Genomic DNA, 16,403 nt, shown 5'->3' on the forward strand with positions numbered 1-16,403 from the left:
TTGTGTACATTCTTAATTATTTCCTTAAAAATGAATAACTGGAAGTGAAATTTCTGGTATGTAAGAATATCTTTTAAAGTCTTTCTTACATGTTAAATGGCCCCTTAAGTTCCAATTTATACCCCCGCCAGCAACATGAGAACACTCATTTTCCTACATTCACCCCAACTCTATTATCTTTAAGAGGAAAAAAATCTTCCCAAATTTGAGGGGAAAATAGCATTTTCCAGTTTAATTTTCGTATTTTATTGCTAATGAAGCTAAACATTTTTAATGTTTTTTTGGCCACGCAAAATTTACTTTCATGTAGATGTAAGTAGGACTACATCCTTTACCTTTTTTCTTTTCAACTGCATCAAATGCCACTTGAGGTCTTTTAAGGTTCTCATCTTCTGCGAAGGAATTCCTGCAAATGCAATGTCAGACGGCTCTGGATCAGTGAGCTGAACAAAATTCATGGAAATTACATCGAACACACTATCTTTTATCCTGTGTGAGCACAGTTATTTTGATGGACACCAAGAAAAACCTTTCTGGAATTCATTCCTCAAAGCTGGCAATCTTGCCTCAAGCGAGGTGACTGGAAATCTCATCATCTCTAATCAGCAGAAGCACATTTGAAGAAAACCAGGGCAAAACGTCACTCTTCAGGCCAAAAGTGAACAGACTCTGATAGCCTAGGTCCAACAGAAACGATTCAGGAACACACACTCTTATTGGAGTTGTTTGGCTAAAATTACAAAGTCTTGAAGCAGGAAGCCTTGGAAACTCTGAGGCACAGACTGAGAAGAACATACATATAATCTGAGAAATTTAAGTGTACCATACAGAAAACGACCTAGTCTTGCCAAGGCTTCTTCTACACCTAAACTCTGATTAAGGAATGAATGGCACGGGTGAGTTATATCTTGGTGCGTTTGCCTCACTTTTCTGTTGTATAACTAAATGCTCAGCCAGATTGCCCTTTAAATCCTCAAATTTGGGACCAAAATAATCTAAGTTGCAGACAGAAAAATTGCTGGTCCTGATGACAGAGAATACTGGGCAGAATGTGACTTTACTGTGCTATATTGCAAGTCTCCATTTCTACTCCAGCAAAACATAGATAACAATCCTGCCCTTACTTCACAGGGATGCTCTGAGAATTCAATCAAACGTTCTGTGTTAAATTACATTTATAAATATTTATTGTCCCAGACATTGTACTGAGCACTGCAGTAGAGATGAATAAGGCATTTTCAGTTCCCTCAAAATATAAACATCAGATAGGAAATTCAGAAGACAAGGAATTAAAAATATTGCTAATGTTGGAAGGTGTGATCATTTTATTGCAGTTTTATTTTTAAAGTCTTTTTCCCCCTTTGGTATTTACAATGAAGTAATCAATGGGTGAAAAATAATACTGTGTAGGACTTATTTTAAAATACTTTCCTCCTCCCAAGGAACGAAGAAACAGATAAAGCAAACGTGGGGTGAGATACATTTACTTGAGATCTGGGTGCCAGGCCAAGGTGAAAAAAAAAATGTAAATTTGTATGAAGCACTTTAAGTGAAGGTTGTAAAAGATACAACCCACAAATGCACAGAAACTGAATTTTAAAAATGTTACTCTCTTAACAGAATGAGATGCTTTGTATGTTAAAGCATTGCACAGTGATGTCTTGTGTGATTTTGTGAATAATGCATTTGTTTTGAAAATGTGAATTTTCACGGAAAGCATGTGATTAGAGCAAATTACTCTTGCTACTTTATTTCCAATAAAGTGAAAATGAGCGGAAATTACACAAACATTGATTTTAGCATTTTCATTCTGTTTAGAAATACACTAATTCTGTCGGGACCTCGGATTCTGAGCCTCAGGGCACAGACATAAGTGTCACCTTTTCTAAATATTGTTTTTTTGACTTTATTTCTCCTCACCTTGTTGCTGCCATAAGCAGATGATCTTTATTTAAAAGGAAGGATAAAGTCATTAAACCCCACAGACAGTGTAGGTATGTAGAATTGGCTTCTTCTGTACAAAAAACTGGAGGAGACCGTTGTAAAGATAAGGGCAGTTCTGGATGACTACAGGGGATCTCCCTGTCTGCACGAGATACTGGTATAAAGCACTGGACCAGGGACAAGAGGCCAAGGTCCCAGTCAAAACTCTGTTTCTATTATCTGTGTGGCTTGAGCCAATGACATCTCAGCACCTCAGTTTCCTCATCTAGAAAATGTGTATAATATGCACCCTACTTATAATACAGCATGAATGATAATTAAGCATATATACGCTCACTGGCCAACCTGAAGATAATTAGAACTGAGTATTCTGTCTTAAAATGTTCCAGAAACAATTTAATTGCTTCTGGATACAGAATTAACTTTAACTTATCTCAGTGTTAACTTACATAAATCTTTCTAACTTGTCTGACTTTTCCTATAAATGAAAGAAAAAATTTTCCCCCACTATGCATGCTAAAGTGACCTTTGGATGGGACAGAAACAGGAAAAGGACAGTTCATTAATGTTTGCTACCTATCTGCGCTATAGCACACCAGACACCACGCATTGGTATATGCAATTATCTTACGTAATCCTGAAACAATACTTGGTAGGCAGTATAATCCATATTTTACAGGTATGGAAACTAAATCTCAGAGAAAACCCTGACCTGCTGTCATTAATAAACTCTAAAGTTGGGGTTTTTGAATCCAAGTCTGATTCAAAAAAGTTCTGATTTTTTCTAACTAAACATTGACCTTTAGTACATTTCATTGTTGGAAGGGAACCCTTAGAGTTAGGACTAGGGTTAAAGTCAATATTCCGAATTTAAGCGAAGTCAATTGTTAAACCTTGTAACATACATAGACCTTGAGAGAAACCTGGGGAATAAACTTTCCAAAGCTTGCATATCTCAAGAGACTTTACCCAAAGTTAAAAACGATACTTAAATAGACTCCTTGGTAAATCAAATCTGCTCTTCCTCCATTGGAATGAAGAACGAGACAGTCTCGGATTATTCAAGTGAGTGCAAAGAACAAAGGGGCGGCACCGAGTTCTGTTAATTACAACCTAATTTTCAAACAACCAAACAGAATGTATCAATCTGATTACTTCTGGTACTGAGGGGCTAAGGCCAACTGCACAAAGTGGTGGCAATTAAGTGAGTTCTGGTCCTGGCGGGCATCCCAAGTATTCTTCGAAGATGTGACGATTTGCATTGTTGACCTATAAAAGAACGTTTCTTAAGGAACGGTTTTCACTGTCCCGGAGGCAGAAGGAAACGCAGCGCGAGGCCGGCGAACGGAGGCGGTTCCTGAGGGTGACGTCAGAGACCACGGCGCCGCCCCCTCGTCTTTCATCTCCCTAGGAGGCTAGGTTCACTTCTGCTTTCCTGGCAGTAGAAAAGTCAAATACTCGCTTAATTCCATCCTATAAAAGGGAGGCCGACTTTGCTAGCCCCATGGGCGCTACGCCTTCCACCAGCATCTGGGAATGTTAATATGTTCCCCTGGCCCATTGTCCCTCTTACTCCTTCATGACTTCCTCTCATTAGAATGAAGTGGACATGGGAGGCCAGGAACCTTTTCTCCTGGCCAAATGCCTCTCTCTGAGATTCCATTTTCTTAAAAAAAAAAAAAAAAATCTAATCTGTGGTACAGACAGACATATTTATAAATGTGGATAGGTTTTGCCCAGAATAAAGTCATGTCTCAAAAACTCTGAAAGCTCATACCGTCTAGGGCTCCACTCTGACTGATGGTTCATAAAACAAATCTCACCTAATTCTTTCAGTCTGATGCTCCTGTAATTCAAGGATATATATCACAGAATGAAACTAGCTTGAAAGTTTTAATTTTAAACATGACTTCTTAGTGGAGTCGAGTCCTGCTGGTTTGAAAAACTGTTGGATATATTTTTGTTAGTGTTTGAAGACCACTAGAATCATTATGGTTTCAATGTTTTAAAGAAGCTTATTTTCCAGAGCATGAATTTTTGGACACACTTCTTTTTGTTGCTTTCTTTAATGTAGCAATGCCTTTTGAAATCAATCTTTGGAGATTTTTGGGGTTGCACAATTCAAATTTGTGGCTCTCTTACCATTCCAGCGAATATAGCGGTGCCTTTTCATTCAGGAGCTGAAATTGTTCAAATACATTTAAAAGAGACCAGTAGTGGGTCAGGATGGAACCAGGTTTTCCCATAGGATTTGCCATATTGTAAAATTCATGCATCAAAGATTGAAACCCGGGAGTAGCAGACGGGAAGAGCTGAAAAGGAATTTTCAAAAGCACAATATCAGAGTAAGTTATGGAAAATAAAATGTAGTATTACTAGGAAAGGCTTTATATTTATTCAGGTATTTTGAAAATAAAATATTTATTAAAAATCCATTATTAGTACCATAATTCAATTTTCTGTGTTGCTGTCAAGGTAAATGCCACATTTTATAAAGAACTAATTTTGTTGATGTTTGTATATCGAAGTGGAGTGAACGTTCTTTCTTTTTTAATAGAATGGGAATGGATATTCCTTTCTATAAGATACCAGGAAAAAGATGACTAACAGAGTGAGTCAGGCAGCAGGAAAAATTAGGAGAAATCCTCTTGGGTTACAAGTGTCTTATAAATGTCAGGATGGGAGAGATTAATTTTATCAAGAAAAAAATTTCATGGTTATCCTGTTTCTACTCTGAGAGTAAGGAAACTAGTGCTTGCCCTTTCTCCTGCAAAATTCTTCTATTCTTCCTCACATTGTGCTAAGAGATGTTCTCCACTTTCATAATACCTTAAATTATAAATTCCTAAAGGATGAAGCCAGGTCTCTTTGATTATCTTTGTATAGTATTGAGCCAAACTGTCATGAATATAATACTTACTATATTTAAATTAGTTAAAATAACCTATCAATTAAGTTATAATTGGAGTAATAAACTTACTTTGAACCTACTAAAATATGGAGCTAAATTTTATAATTTTTATAAACAAGTGTCAAACATTCACTAATTAGTAAGCTGGTTATTACTCATACGAGTAGCATATGAATACATAAGAGTTTTTAAAGTAAAAAAAAAAAAAAATTTGGCCCAAATAGATAAATAATAAAAATTATTAGTAGATTTTTTAAAATGCTATTTTACAGAGATGTTTTGTATAAACAAATCTTAGGTAGAAAAACACAAATCCAATATAGTTTGCTCATATAAGTGGCAGAACTAGAAACAAAGCAAGTGCTGAGCACGCACCTATATAGGTAATAAATTATCCTTTGATATTGACCAATAACTCAACAGAACCCAAGAAAATACATAGAAAATAAAATAAACACACTTATATTTTTAGGCTAAAACCAGTAAAAGTTATTATAGAGTTATTTACATTTTCTTTCTTTGGAGTTGCTATAGAGTTACCACAAATTAAGGTTTAGTTAGTTTTCTAAAATCTTGTAATTTTATTCAGTCATATTTACTTTTACACAAACAAAAAAGGCATAATAAGCAGAAGGAAACTGGTTACATGTAAATATCCCAAAGCTAAAAAGCAAAACTTCTTTAGAAAATTGTTAACATTTTCCCCTCAAGAACTATCAAATCCTGCCAGCTCTACTAATCCCACATTCTTTTACTTTTAGCAAGTCATGTATTATTTACAAACTCTTAAAGAATATGCATTCTGCTCTTCTTAATATTTATATCCCTGAAAAGAAGAAGACACTTACAAAGATTTCTATTTCTTTTTTTTTTTTTTTAACACTTTCATTATGGTATGATTCCTAAAGATTTCTATTTCTTAAAGAAATAGCTTCACCTAGTGTGAAGTTAAAATCAAGTAGCTTATGGTTGATCTACTATAATCTCAGTAATCAAGAGGAATCAAACATCACTTTTGTTTTACCAGTTGGAATTGTCCCAAACTCTCAAGTTCCTTTGTAAAAGTCATAATTGAGTTAATCTCCTCTACAGACAGGCATTGATTTAGTTCTTTTTGATAGTTTTCACCCTGTAATGGGAGGAGAAAAAAAACAACTCTTAAGCAATAGTTACAAAGTCAAATCATGTTTAGCCCAATTCACAAACCAATCAAATTTTGAACTCTATAAATAAACAGCTGAGCTAATTAATTCTAAATAATACATAATAACTTCAACTTGTCACAATGGTGTCTGAATGTAAGAAAACTTCATATTCGACAGAAAGGACCTGAAATAGCTTAACAGTGCTTTGGTAGTAGCAAGGCTTTGGGAATTGGGGCCCAAAGCACAGAATGTGACAGTTTGGAAATGGAGGAAAAGTCTCCTTCAGTCTTCAGAGCACTAGAGATCAGAGCAGCAAATTTACACATGAACCCCATGTACGAGACCTTACCATTCCAGAGTTTCAAGGATTCAACTAAACAGACACTCACATTTTCCCATATTCATTTTTTCTAGTGCATCCCTGAGAGCAGACTATCCTCTCTGGGGCAAGTGGTTCTAATGGCTTTAATGACAGTCCACTCACTAAGGAAGGAAAATCAGGAACTCTAGGAACAAATCAATAAAACCATAGGGGAACAACAGTCTACAAGGTCATATCTCTCAAAAACATCTCTCCTTGGAGCATTGTTGGTTGGTACAACCTTTCACATTCCAATTTTCCAAATTTTCCAGTTATAGTTTGAAAACAAAAAGACATATAGAGAACAATACTGTACCCAGTAATCTGTACAGATTTTTTGATGCATCAAAAAAACTTGTACTAATGTGTTGTAAAAATTAACCAATCTTACACTGAAGCACTACTCTCTAATCATCCGCATCTAACCAAAGATGTTAACCAGATGTGAATTCTTAAAAAAAAAAAAAAACTAGTATTATAACTCATGTCCTTTGATATTAATCTAGAGCACTCACTGTGGTTCCAACTGCCTCCAAAATGTTCAGGTATTCCTTTTAAAGTATTCCACAGCATGTGGTAGGTACTGTTCATTATAATCACAAAACTTCCCTGGGAATAAGGAACTGCTTTACTTCATTTTCAACCCATCATTTCATCATAACCAGTCATTCACACACTTAGTAGACATAAAAATAACATTGGCCCTTAGGTCAGAAAAAGATTAAGAGGTTTATATAATGGATAGAAATCAATCTCAAATGAATTATCAGGTTGCTTAACCACACAATAAAGAAAATGGCACCTTCTAAAAATGAATTAAAAATATTTTTCAGTATAAAAATTTGCTCTTACCTTAAATACACCTGATCTATAAAGTCTCTGAAATATCTCAGAAAATATGGAAAGTGAAGATTCATTAGACAGGAGAAAATTGAAAGTATCTTTCAAAAGGAGTTCTTCTGTGTTTTGGTCCTCAAAATCAATATCATCATCATCGTGAAAATTTAAATGCTCATGCACCTATGAAAAAGTAAAAGCACAACAAATACTTTTCACTGACTTACTTTTAATACAGTGGAACCACTTCTAAAGCATGTCATTTCCTGCTGGATTATAGATCAGAACTGACATCTAGTGGTCCTTTTGGAGGTCAACAGTTTCATAAAGTCTAGCATTCTTTTGAAGATACAATTCTTTACAGGGAAATTAATTAGCGTTTTATAACATCACATTTGCTTATATTGAACCTGTTGTTGAAGAATTTGTGTTTATGGAAATAATATATAATATTTCTGAACAATAAAATTTTTAAATCGTAATACAAGCTATTAGATATATGTATAAAATACTGAAAAATGACCATTAAAAGATGTAGATTTATAAAATTTCAAAATTTTATGGATAAATCTTTGAGCTATTCAACCAAGTATCAGAGCCACATATAATGCAACCATTTTCCTTGCCTAATAGTTTGAAAACAAACCAATGCAATATGAAGTTGAATTCTGGTTGCACATAATTTTATTTTGTTTCTCTTCACTTCTTCTCATCCCATATCCCAAGATAACTTTCTATGGACTGATGCAATCAATTTTGAAATCTTCTTGAGACTAAGGGCTATTTTAGATTAAAAATATGTTGGAGGAGATGATCTGAATGAGTTTATTTGAGCCAAGAGGAAATAAAAGAATCAAAGTGTACAAAAAACACTTCAACTTACATATATTTATACTAGAAAAAAACCACAAATGTTTCAAAAATTCCTACAGCTTTTAAAATTAAAATATAGAACCATTTTAAACTAAATATCTGTATGTCAAGAATAAAGGAGTTACCTTTTTAATAAATCCATGTGAATAAGCTAAGCAATCTACTATTTTCTATTATCTAAATTTCTGCTCTTCTGTATTAACACACACTTAACTTTATGCCACATTTATTTCATAAACAGTGGCTGAACCATAGAAAATTCCATGCTTGTTCAACTGGGAGGCACAGTGGGTATTGTAACTTAAATTATAGATCCTCCACTTCCTAGTTAATTCTCTGAACCACAGTAAATATGTCTGCAGTAAGTTTGATGCAAGTTGCTATTTATTGATTGGTTACTATAAATGGAAACAGTAACAACATACAAACACACACACCCTTCGGCAAAGCGGCAGGGCAGGGGAGGAGCTCACACGAGGACTTTGGCATACTCACCTTGAGCACGACAGGGGACCTGAAACTGCCGTAACCAATGTCAAAAGTTAAAAGTTGAAAACATAATCTGCATCTGAAACAAAAACACAAGGTTGCTGTATTTACTCTATTATTTAGTATTATATTGTTAATAATCACTGCAGTTAAATTTCAAGGTCGTACTAATTAGAAAGAACAGTACCTTGGAGAACCCAAAATTGAATACAGTTTATCTTTGGATTTGGAGTCTCCTTGCTTCTTACAAAAAAAACACAAATATATCTAAAGTATTCATAACACATTAAACTACACCATGAAGTAATTTCATGAAAACCTAAACAGAGGGGAGCTCTCCCACTCTATCTGCCAGACATTCTTCTGCACACAGAAAGCATGATAAAGCTTACACTGAGGGATCACCTTTTTTTTTTTTTTTTGACACACTTTATTTAACAGTTCCCTAGAAAAAAAAGGCATTAAATTATACTCAAGTAAATCGAAGCACGGGGATAAAAGTTATTGTATTTTGTTAATAAAATTTTATAGACAAAAATATACCTAGTCAATGGAAAGCATATATGATTAAAAATAGCTGAGCTTGAAAGGGGCTGCAATTAAAAAAATAATTCAAACAACTGGGCTTTATTTCTTGTCACCACTATTTAGATACTGGTGAGTCTGGAAACTGCTCAGAAGTTCTAGGATCTATAAATTTGAAAACAGATGTTTAGAAGTTCACATTTTCTACTGACATAAAATTTTCCAAGGAGCACCTACTTATGATAATTAAGATATATTTTCACTAACAATTTTTAGAAAGTAGGTTTTTTTTTTTTTCTTTTTTTTAACAGTAAACTTTGTTTTTACCTATCGAAGGCCTTTGGTCCCAGAGCAGCTGTTTCACTGAACACTTCAGCTGCCAGCAGGAGTTTGCTAATGGCTTCCTTCATATGATCAAAAGCCTGAAGAGGTGAACTGGCTCTCAGGAACGTCTCAAAAAATGTTTGCAGCTGTGAACAAAGTAAAGGATTCATATGTTAAAACTACAATCTCAGTTTGTCCATCGTTTCCAAAGTGATCCCTTTGGGTTATCTCTCCTGCCACACTCAAAAAACTCCTTAATAAGGAAAATTGGACAATCTAAGATATATAAACATAATATATATATTTTATATATGTATACAATATACTGAAAGACTGTATTATATACCTAAGGTATACTATATAGTGAGTATATATCATACACATATAATGTGAATATATTATATACATTTAAAAATATATTGTAAGCCTTTCAATTGAATACAGGGTGCTGAAACATCTTGTAATTCAAATTACTTTAGAAGTGCTTACTTCATTTTTTTTTTTCATTTCATGTCACCTAATCATAGGAAGTGAAGTGGGACTCTCACAGAGCTTGTGATCAGAACTCCCAAGTTTAATTTGGAACTCTTCTAATTAGGTAAACTTGGACTTGCAACTCACTTCTTCAGATTTTTGAGTCCTTTTCTTCAAAATGGGTTAATAACTACCAACAAGAGAATTGTGATGCCAAATTGGAAGAAAATGCATTTGAAAACCACTGTAAAGTATGAAATTCAAATGTGAGCTTTTTATTTTTATCAATGCCTTGCGTATCAGAACAAAAATAACTGTATCAAAATTGCTTCTTGTTCATGATACTTTGCTGTGGGAGATCTAGCCAACCAGAGAAGACTCAGAGAATCTCAGTGTCCTCCTAACACTTTAATTTCAGGCTTCACATGGCTAGAGAGAACAGGGCAGTATTACAAAAGCGGGAATGATGTTAGGTTTATGTCATCACAGAAACACTCCCGTTGGTATCACAAATGGCTATTTTTATTTGCTTAAATCTTAAAACAATCACAACAATGAAACTATTCTTTTTCTAAATTATTTCTTGTGGATGCTGAACATCAAAGTTCAAGTCAAATTTTTCCAAAAGTATAAAACAAATCTATTGATTCACAGGTTTTCTCTGGATAAACATACTCTGAAAAATGAAGAACAAAAAATATTTTTTGAAAAAACATACAGCAGGTATTCTATTAATATTTTTGGAAGGAAAGACTAAATTTATCTGAGCTGCATAAAACTGCAAAGGGAAAAACCTTTTGTTGCTATGATAATGAAGGACAGATACTGGCATAAATCACCTGAGGGAAATGGTAAGTGTATCTTTAAAATATACAAGCAAAATTCCCTCAAGAGAAACAGATACTGACTTCATAAACTTTTTTTCCAGCTGAAAAACAAAAACCTAATGAGATGCACACTTTAAGACCCTATGAACACACCATCAGCATTTGGCAACTGAGATGTTTTTCCCTCTCTAAGGACTAAGGAAAATGAATGTAATAATTGTATGATCAAAAGAAAACAAATTAAGGCTAAGACTAAAAATATTAACACCCTTGAGTCAAAACAGAGGAATATGTTTTTCCAAATAAAAGTAACTCATCACATTTCACTCAATTCACCATATTATGTAGAAAGGATTATTGAGAATACTATTGCATTTTTACATTTTAATGCTTTCAGAATATTGCAGAGGTCAAGGTTAATAATTTAAGAAAGCTGGACATGTTTATGTAGCACATAGGATGTATAAGATTGATTATTAGATTACATCCTCCATGGTAAAAAATAATTAGCAAATTAATGTCTTAGGGTTGTATTTATTCTTCTACCATAGAAATGAGTGTTTCTTAATTCCTGATAACAGTAAGCAATGGCTATAGGCTTTCAGTACATCAATTCTGTCAGACCCTTTCCATTGAACTTTTAGTGAGAACTTCACCATGTGGAAAGCACTGTGTGCTGGGCTTTTGAGGACAAGGAACATAGCTTAATGGTAAACTCTATAGAGTTAAGAGGCAAAAAGTCCCAGATTCAACTCTGGTTCTATGCCTGTTACTATTAAATCGTGAGACCTTATGAGATTAGTAACAGTATCTACTTTATAGACGTACTGCTAGGATTAAATCAGAAAATGTACATAAGGAATGTCACAACCCACCACACACCAATACTCAAACACGTTAGCTCCTTTTATTAATTAAAGCAAGTCCACAGCCATTTTTGGGTATTTCAAAGTGGTTGCTGAACCCAGATTCACATAATGCCATCAATGATGTGGAAAATCAAAGCTGCCTCTGGTATTCTCTAGGTCCATCACATGGCAATATTTCATTCTTTTTCATGTCTGAATAATATTCCATTGTGTGTACATGTATGTATACATGTGCGTGTGTGTGTATACCACATCTTCCTAAGTGAAGTAAGTCAGGCAGAGAAAGACAAACATTATATGATATCATTTATATGTGAAATCTAAAAAATAATATAAATGAATCTACACATAAAACAGAAACAGACTCACAGACATAAGAAAATGAACTTATGATTTCCAAAAGGGGAAAGAGTGGGTGGATAAACTAGGAGTATGGGACTAACATATACAAATAACTATGCATAAAATAGATGAGTTACAAGGATTTACTGTATAACACAAGGAACTACATCCAATATCTTGTAATAACCTTTAATGGAAAATAATCCATATATATATATATATATATATATATATATATATATATCTGAATCACTCTGATGTACTCCTGAAACTAACACGATATTGTAAATCAACTATACGTCAATTAAAAAAAAATACTGCCTCTGTGAATCCAAACATTTGTGACCAACAAAAGAAGACATTTTAAAAATATATGTCTTTCTAGAAAACAAACTTATGGTTACCAGGGGGGAAGGGGATGGGAAGGGTTACATTGGGAGTTTGAGATTTGCAGATACTAACTACCATATATAAAATAGGTAAACACCAAGTTTATATTGTATAGCACAGGGAACTATATTCAATATCTGGTAGTAACTTATGGTGGAAAAGAATATGGAAATGAATACATGTATGTTCTAGTATGACTGAAGTATTGTGTTGTACATCAGAAATTGACACAACATTGTAAACTGACTGTACTTCAATAAAAATATATTAAAAATATGTATATATATCTTTCAATAGAAATAAATTAAAAAGAGAGGATAAAGAGCCATGATGGTTGAATAGACCCCATCACTGGTATGTCTCCCAGCAGAAGTCAAAGAGCAGAACTGAAGGACCTAAATAACTGTGAGTTTCCCTAAAACTCAGCCTGCTAAGAGAAGAATGAACCTCAACCACCAATCATGAAAGCAGGGAGACCAGAAGATAAGATAGCTGCCTTTATGTACCTAAGGGTGAAGAGAGGGGAGAGAAATGGCATCCAAAAGCACAACTCAAAAAAGGAGAGACTTCTTTTATTTTTGTGTTAGTTGTTACCCGTCTTTGTCTCTATATGCATTTCCTTCGACCTCACGGCATGCATTTCAATTTATTTAAGTCCTTCAAGTCAAAGAAAATTCTAGATGAGTGACCTGTCTTTAATTTATTTAGTACAGTGGCAAGCAAACTACCTATGCCAGAAATGGAAGTAGAACCATGCAAACGTTTACTAGGTATTTTTTTTTAATCATCAACTTTTAATAAGTCACCCAGAGAGGGCAGAACATTCATACCATATTTTTGAAACTAATCCACTTAGGCTAAGTGAAAGACTTCTTTGAGTGTCTGGTCATACTGTCATTCGTCACACTAATTGTATTTGCTTTGTCAAAATCTTGAGTTCTGTGCATCTTGATGTGCTCACATGTAGGAAGAAAGAGCTGTGCTTGGTGATCTCATCAGACAACGTCAAATCTGAACTTGTTTGATGTTAATTCCATTCAAAGCTATCAGAACCTGAAGAACACTTTTCACTCGGGAGCTTTCTTAACTCAAGCACAAATACCTGAAAGAACACCTTCACTTTTGTTGCTAAGTTAAAACAAACCGTGAACTCAAATATCAAGGAGACTTCTTCCTCTCTAGATGAAGACTTTTAATTGTTACTTTTGAATTACCTAAACAAAAGAATATAAGATCCCAAGAGAATCAGTGCCTTGGCAGTGATGTAAAATGAATAAAGGAAGATCGAAGACTTTTAGAAGGACATGAAACTATTTTGTGAACTATAAGTTGTCCTCCTTCAGTGTAAAAATGAAATACGAATTTACTGCCAAATAAATTATCTAGAAAATGATCTTGTAGGATCTTGGCTGAAAAACCAGGCAGGTAAAAGCATCATCATTTGTTTGCACTGGTATAAAATTCAAGCAATAAGCCAGTAAGGTATTTATAATTTTTACATCTATCCATTCAAGCAACGTATTGAAATATACATAAAGAATCAAAATAATTAAAAATGGAAGGACGACTGGAACTGATGAGAAACTTCAAAGTATTTGTAGGAAAATTTCAGTTATGCTTTTGATATCTTAAAATATTTCTAAGGCACCCTTATATCCACCTCCGTCCCCACCCCACCTCTCACAGCCCCTCCCATGCTAAATTCTGGGCTTCGTCTGGTTAATTTCCTTTATCCTCCCATGAGACCTTGGGCAAATTACTCTCAGTGGCAACACGTGTTGCTCTGTGTAAAACTTGCTGACTTCCTGTTTGCTTGCACCACTAGACCATGAGATCTCTTAGGGCAGACACTGAACTATTTTACCTTTGGGTGGCCAGTATCTAAATGCAGAGTAGGCATTGAGTAAATTCTGCTGAATAAATAAACCTAAGTAATAACATTACAGAAACCACAGAACCTTTGATAAGAGAAGTAGTTTACTGGAGCTTCTGGATAACATAAATTTTCTCCTTAGGACAACATGTTTATCTCTCGTTTCCATCTCATGAGATAGGGAGGATACGCATTTTTCTGGTGACTTGTAATAAAACCTTTGAAAAATAGAACCTCACAGCTGTTCGAGAGGATTTTTGAGATAAGAAAATTTAATATAAGAGTTAAAACAAAGGATGAAGGATTAACCAATTTTAGAGGTTTTTTTTTTTTTTAAGTCATGTTCTTGGCTAACTGAGAAACTAGAGCAGAATACTAATATTTCAATATTTTGAACTTCCAGTGATGTCTAATAACATTGTACCTTACTAAAGTTTACCAGAATCTCTCCTAATATTATCGTGTGACTTTCATCTTCTCAGAATAAAGAATATTAGTATTTAAATCATTTTGCAACAACAAGCATATGAAAAGATGTTCAGTGTCACTAGTCATAAGGGAAATGCAAATCAAAACCACAATGAGATATTACCTTACATTCATTAGGATAGCTACTATCAAAAAAACATAAAATATTAAGTGTGGGCAAGGATGTGAAGAAATCAGAACTCTTGAGCACTGTTGGTGGGAAGGTTAAATGGTGCAGCCACTATGCAAAACAGTACGGAAGTTCCTCAAGAAATAAAAATAGAATTACCATATGATCCAGTTATTCAGCTTCTGGGTACAGAGTCAAAAGGATTGAAAACAGGGTCTTGAAGATATAGTTGCACACCCATGTTCATAGTAGCATTATTTACAACAGCTTAAGGGTGGAAGCAACTCAAGTATCCATCGATGGATGAATGGATAGACAAAATGTTGTCTGTACATACAATGGAATATTATTCAGCCTTATAAAGGAAGGACATTCTGACACATGCTACAACTTGGATGAACCTTGAGGATATTATGCTAAGTGAGATAATCCAGTCACAAAAGACCCTGTATGATTCCACTTACATAAGGTATCTAGAGTAGTCAGATTCCTAGAAACAGAAAATAGAACAGCAATTGCCAGTGGCTGGGGAAAATGTGAAGTTGTTTAATGAGTACATAATTTTGGTTTAGCAAAAAATTCCGGAGACTGGTTGCAAAACAATATAAATACAGTTAATACTCTTGAACTGTGCACTTAAAAAATGGTTAAGATGATCATTTTACATTACGTCTCTATTACCACAATTAAAAAATGTTTGAAATAATTTTGCAGTTTCATAGCCTCACTCCCTCCAATAACTCTGTTTAAATGCTTGCTAATGTTGTTATCACCAAAGTCCAAAAGGGCACGCCTTTAATTTTGCAAAAGAAACTAAACAAAAAATAAGCCCTCCCTTGCTCCATTTCTCAGCTCCTGCAAGTAGTGGAAATAGTCTCCATCTCTATTTCATCTCCTTTTAGTCACTGTTTCATCCACAAACACTCTTTTAACCTTGAACTTCTTGTTTCCTTGTTTAGGATGAAAAATATCACCCAGCAAGTTCAAATGCTGTTAGGAGTGATCCAGAAGAGAGGAAGAATTAATGATGGGACACAAAAGTCTAGAGATGATCACTTCGGATGACAGTCAAGGCTTAGAGCATCCCACAAGAGCTCAGACTCAGTTTCATCCATAGGTAGAACTAAAGGCACTTAATCAAATATATGAAATCCAAGAGTCTCTGTTCTTTTCCAAATTAAAGGGGGAATGAGTATGCATTCAGATTTACCCATCTTTAATACAGTGGGAACTTAAGCCTGTTGTTCTTGATCGGTATTATTTTCTGCCTTTTACAGACTCAGCTGGGATCTCTTTCTCTGACTCTCTCCCCAGCACTTGCTGAACTCTTAAAATGTATCCGAAGGAATCTAAATATCCCAGAATTTTACCCCCATGTAATAATATTTTATATACAAAAGGATTTTTTTGATCAGCCTATAATTACCAATAAGAAAAATGTTTATAAGTTTAATTTAAAATTTTAGTTACCATATGGCTCTAAATTTTAACATATTTTTCTTCCAAAGAGTTATGATTACAACTATTTGCTGTACACAACTAGTCAGAACACTAGAAATATATCATAAATCTAAATAAATAATTTGTAAAATGAAAGAGTATAACTGTATTGGCAATGCAT

The 16,403-nt window shown here is 34.2% G+C and overlaps 1 protein-coding gene across 5 annotated transcripts in view; it reads right to left on the reverse strand.

Annotated features, from left to right (window-relative positions):
- The window catches only part of CPED1 (cadherin like and PC-esterase domain containing 1), a 250,328-nt gene that overhangs the window by 125,469 nt on the left and 108,456 nt on the right, over positions 1-16,403 (reverse strand). For all 5 annotated transcript variants that reach the window (XR_006722160.2, XM_045511114.2, XM_010947605.3 and 2 more), the window contains 6 exons: positions 9,413-9,555; positions 8,567-8,639; positions 7,214-7,381; positions 5,880-5,984; positions 4,087-4,256; positions 336-406 (listed from right to left, as the gene is read on the reverse strand). Coding sequence is in view for 4 of the 5 variants with exons in the window: in XM_045511114.2 (XP_045367070.2) it covers positions 336-406; positions 4,087-4,256; positions 5,880-5,984; positions 7,214-7,381; positions 8,567-8,639; positions 9,413-9,555 (730 nt within the window). In the remaining variant the exon portion in view is untranslated. The remainder of the gene's footprint in view (positions 1-335; positions 407-4,086; positions 4,257-5,879; positions 5,985-7,213; positions 7,382-8,566; positions 8,640-9,412; positions 9,556-16,403) is intronic.

The sequence above is a fragment of the Camelus bactrianus genome, chromosome 7, assembly GCF_048773025.1.
Source record: "Camelus bactrianus isolate YW-2024 breed Bactrian camel chromosome 7, ASM4877302v1, whole genome shotgun sequence".
Taxonomy (NCBI): domain Eukaryota; kingdom Metazoa; phylum Chordata; class Mammalia; order Artiodactyla; family Camelidae; genus Camelus; species Camelus bactrianus.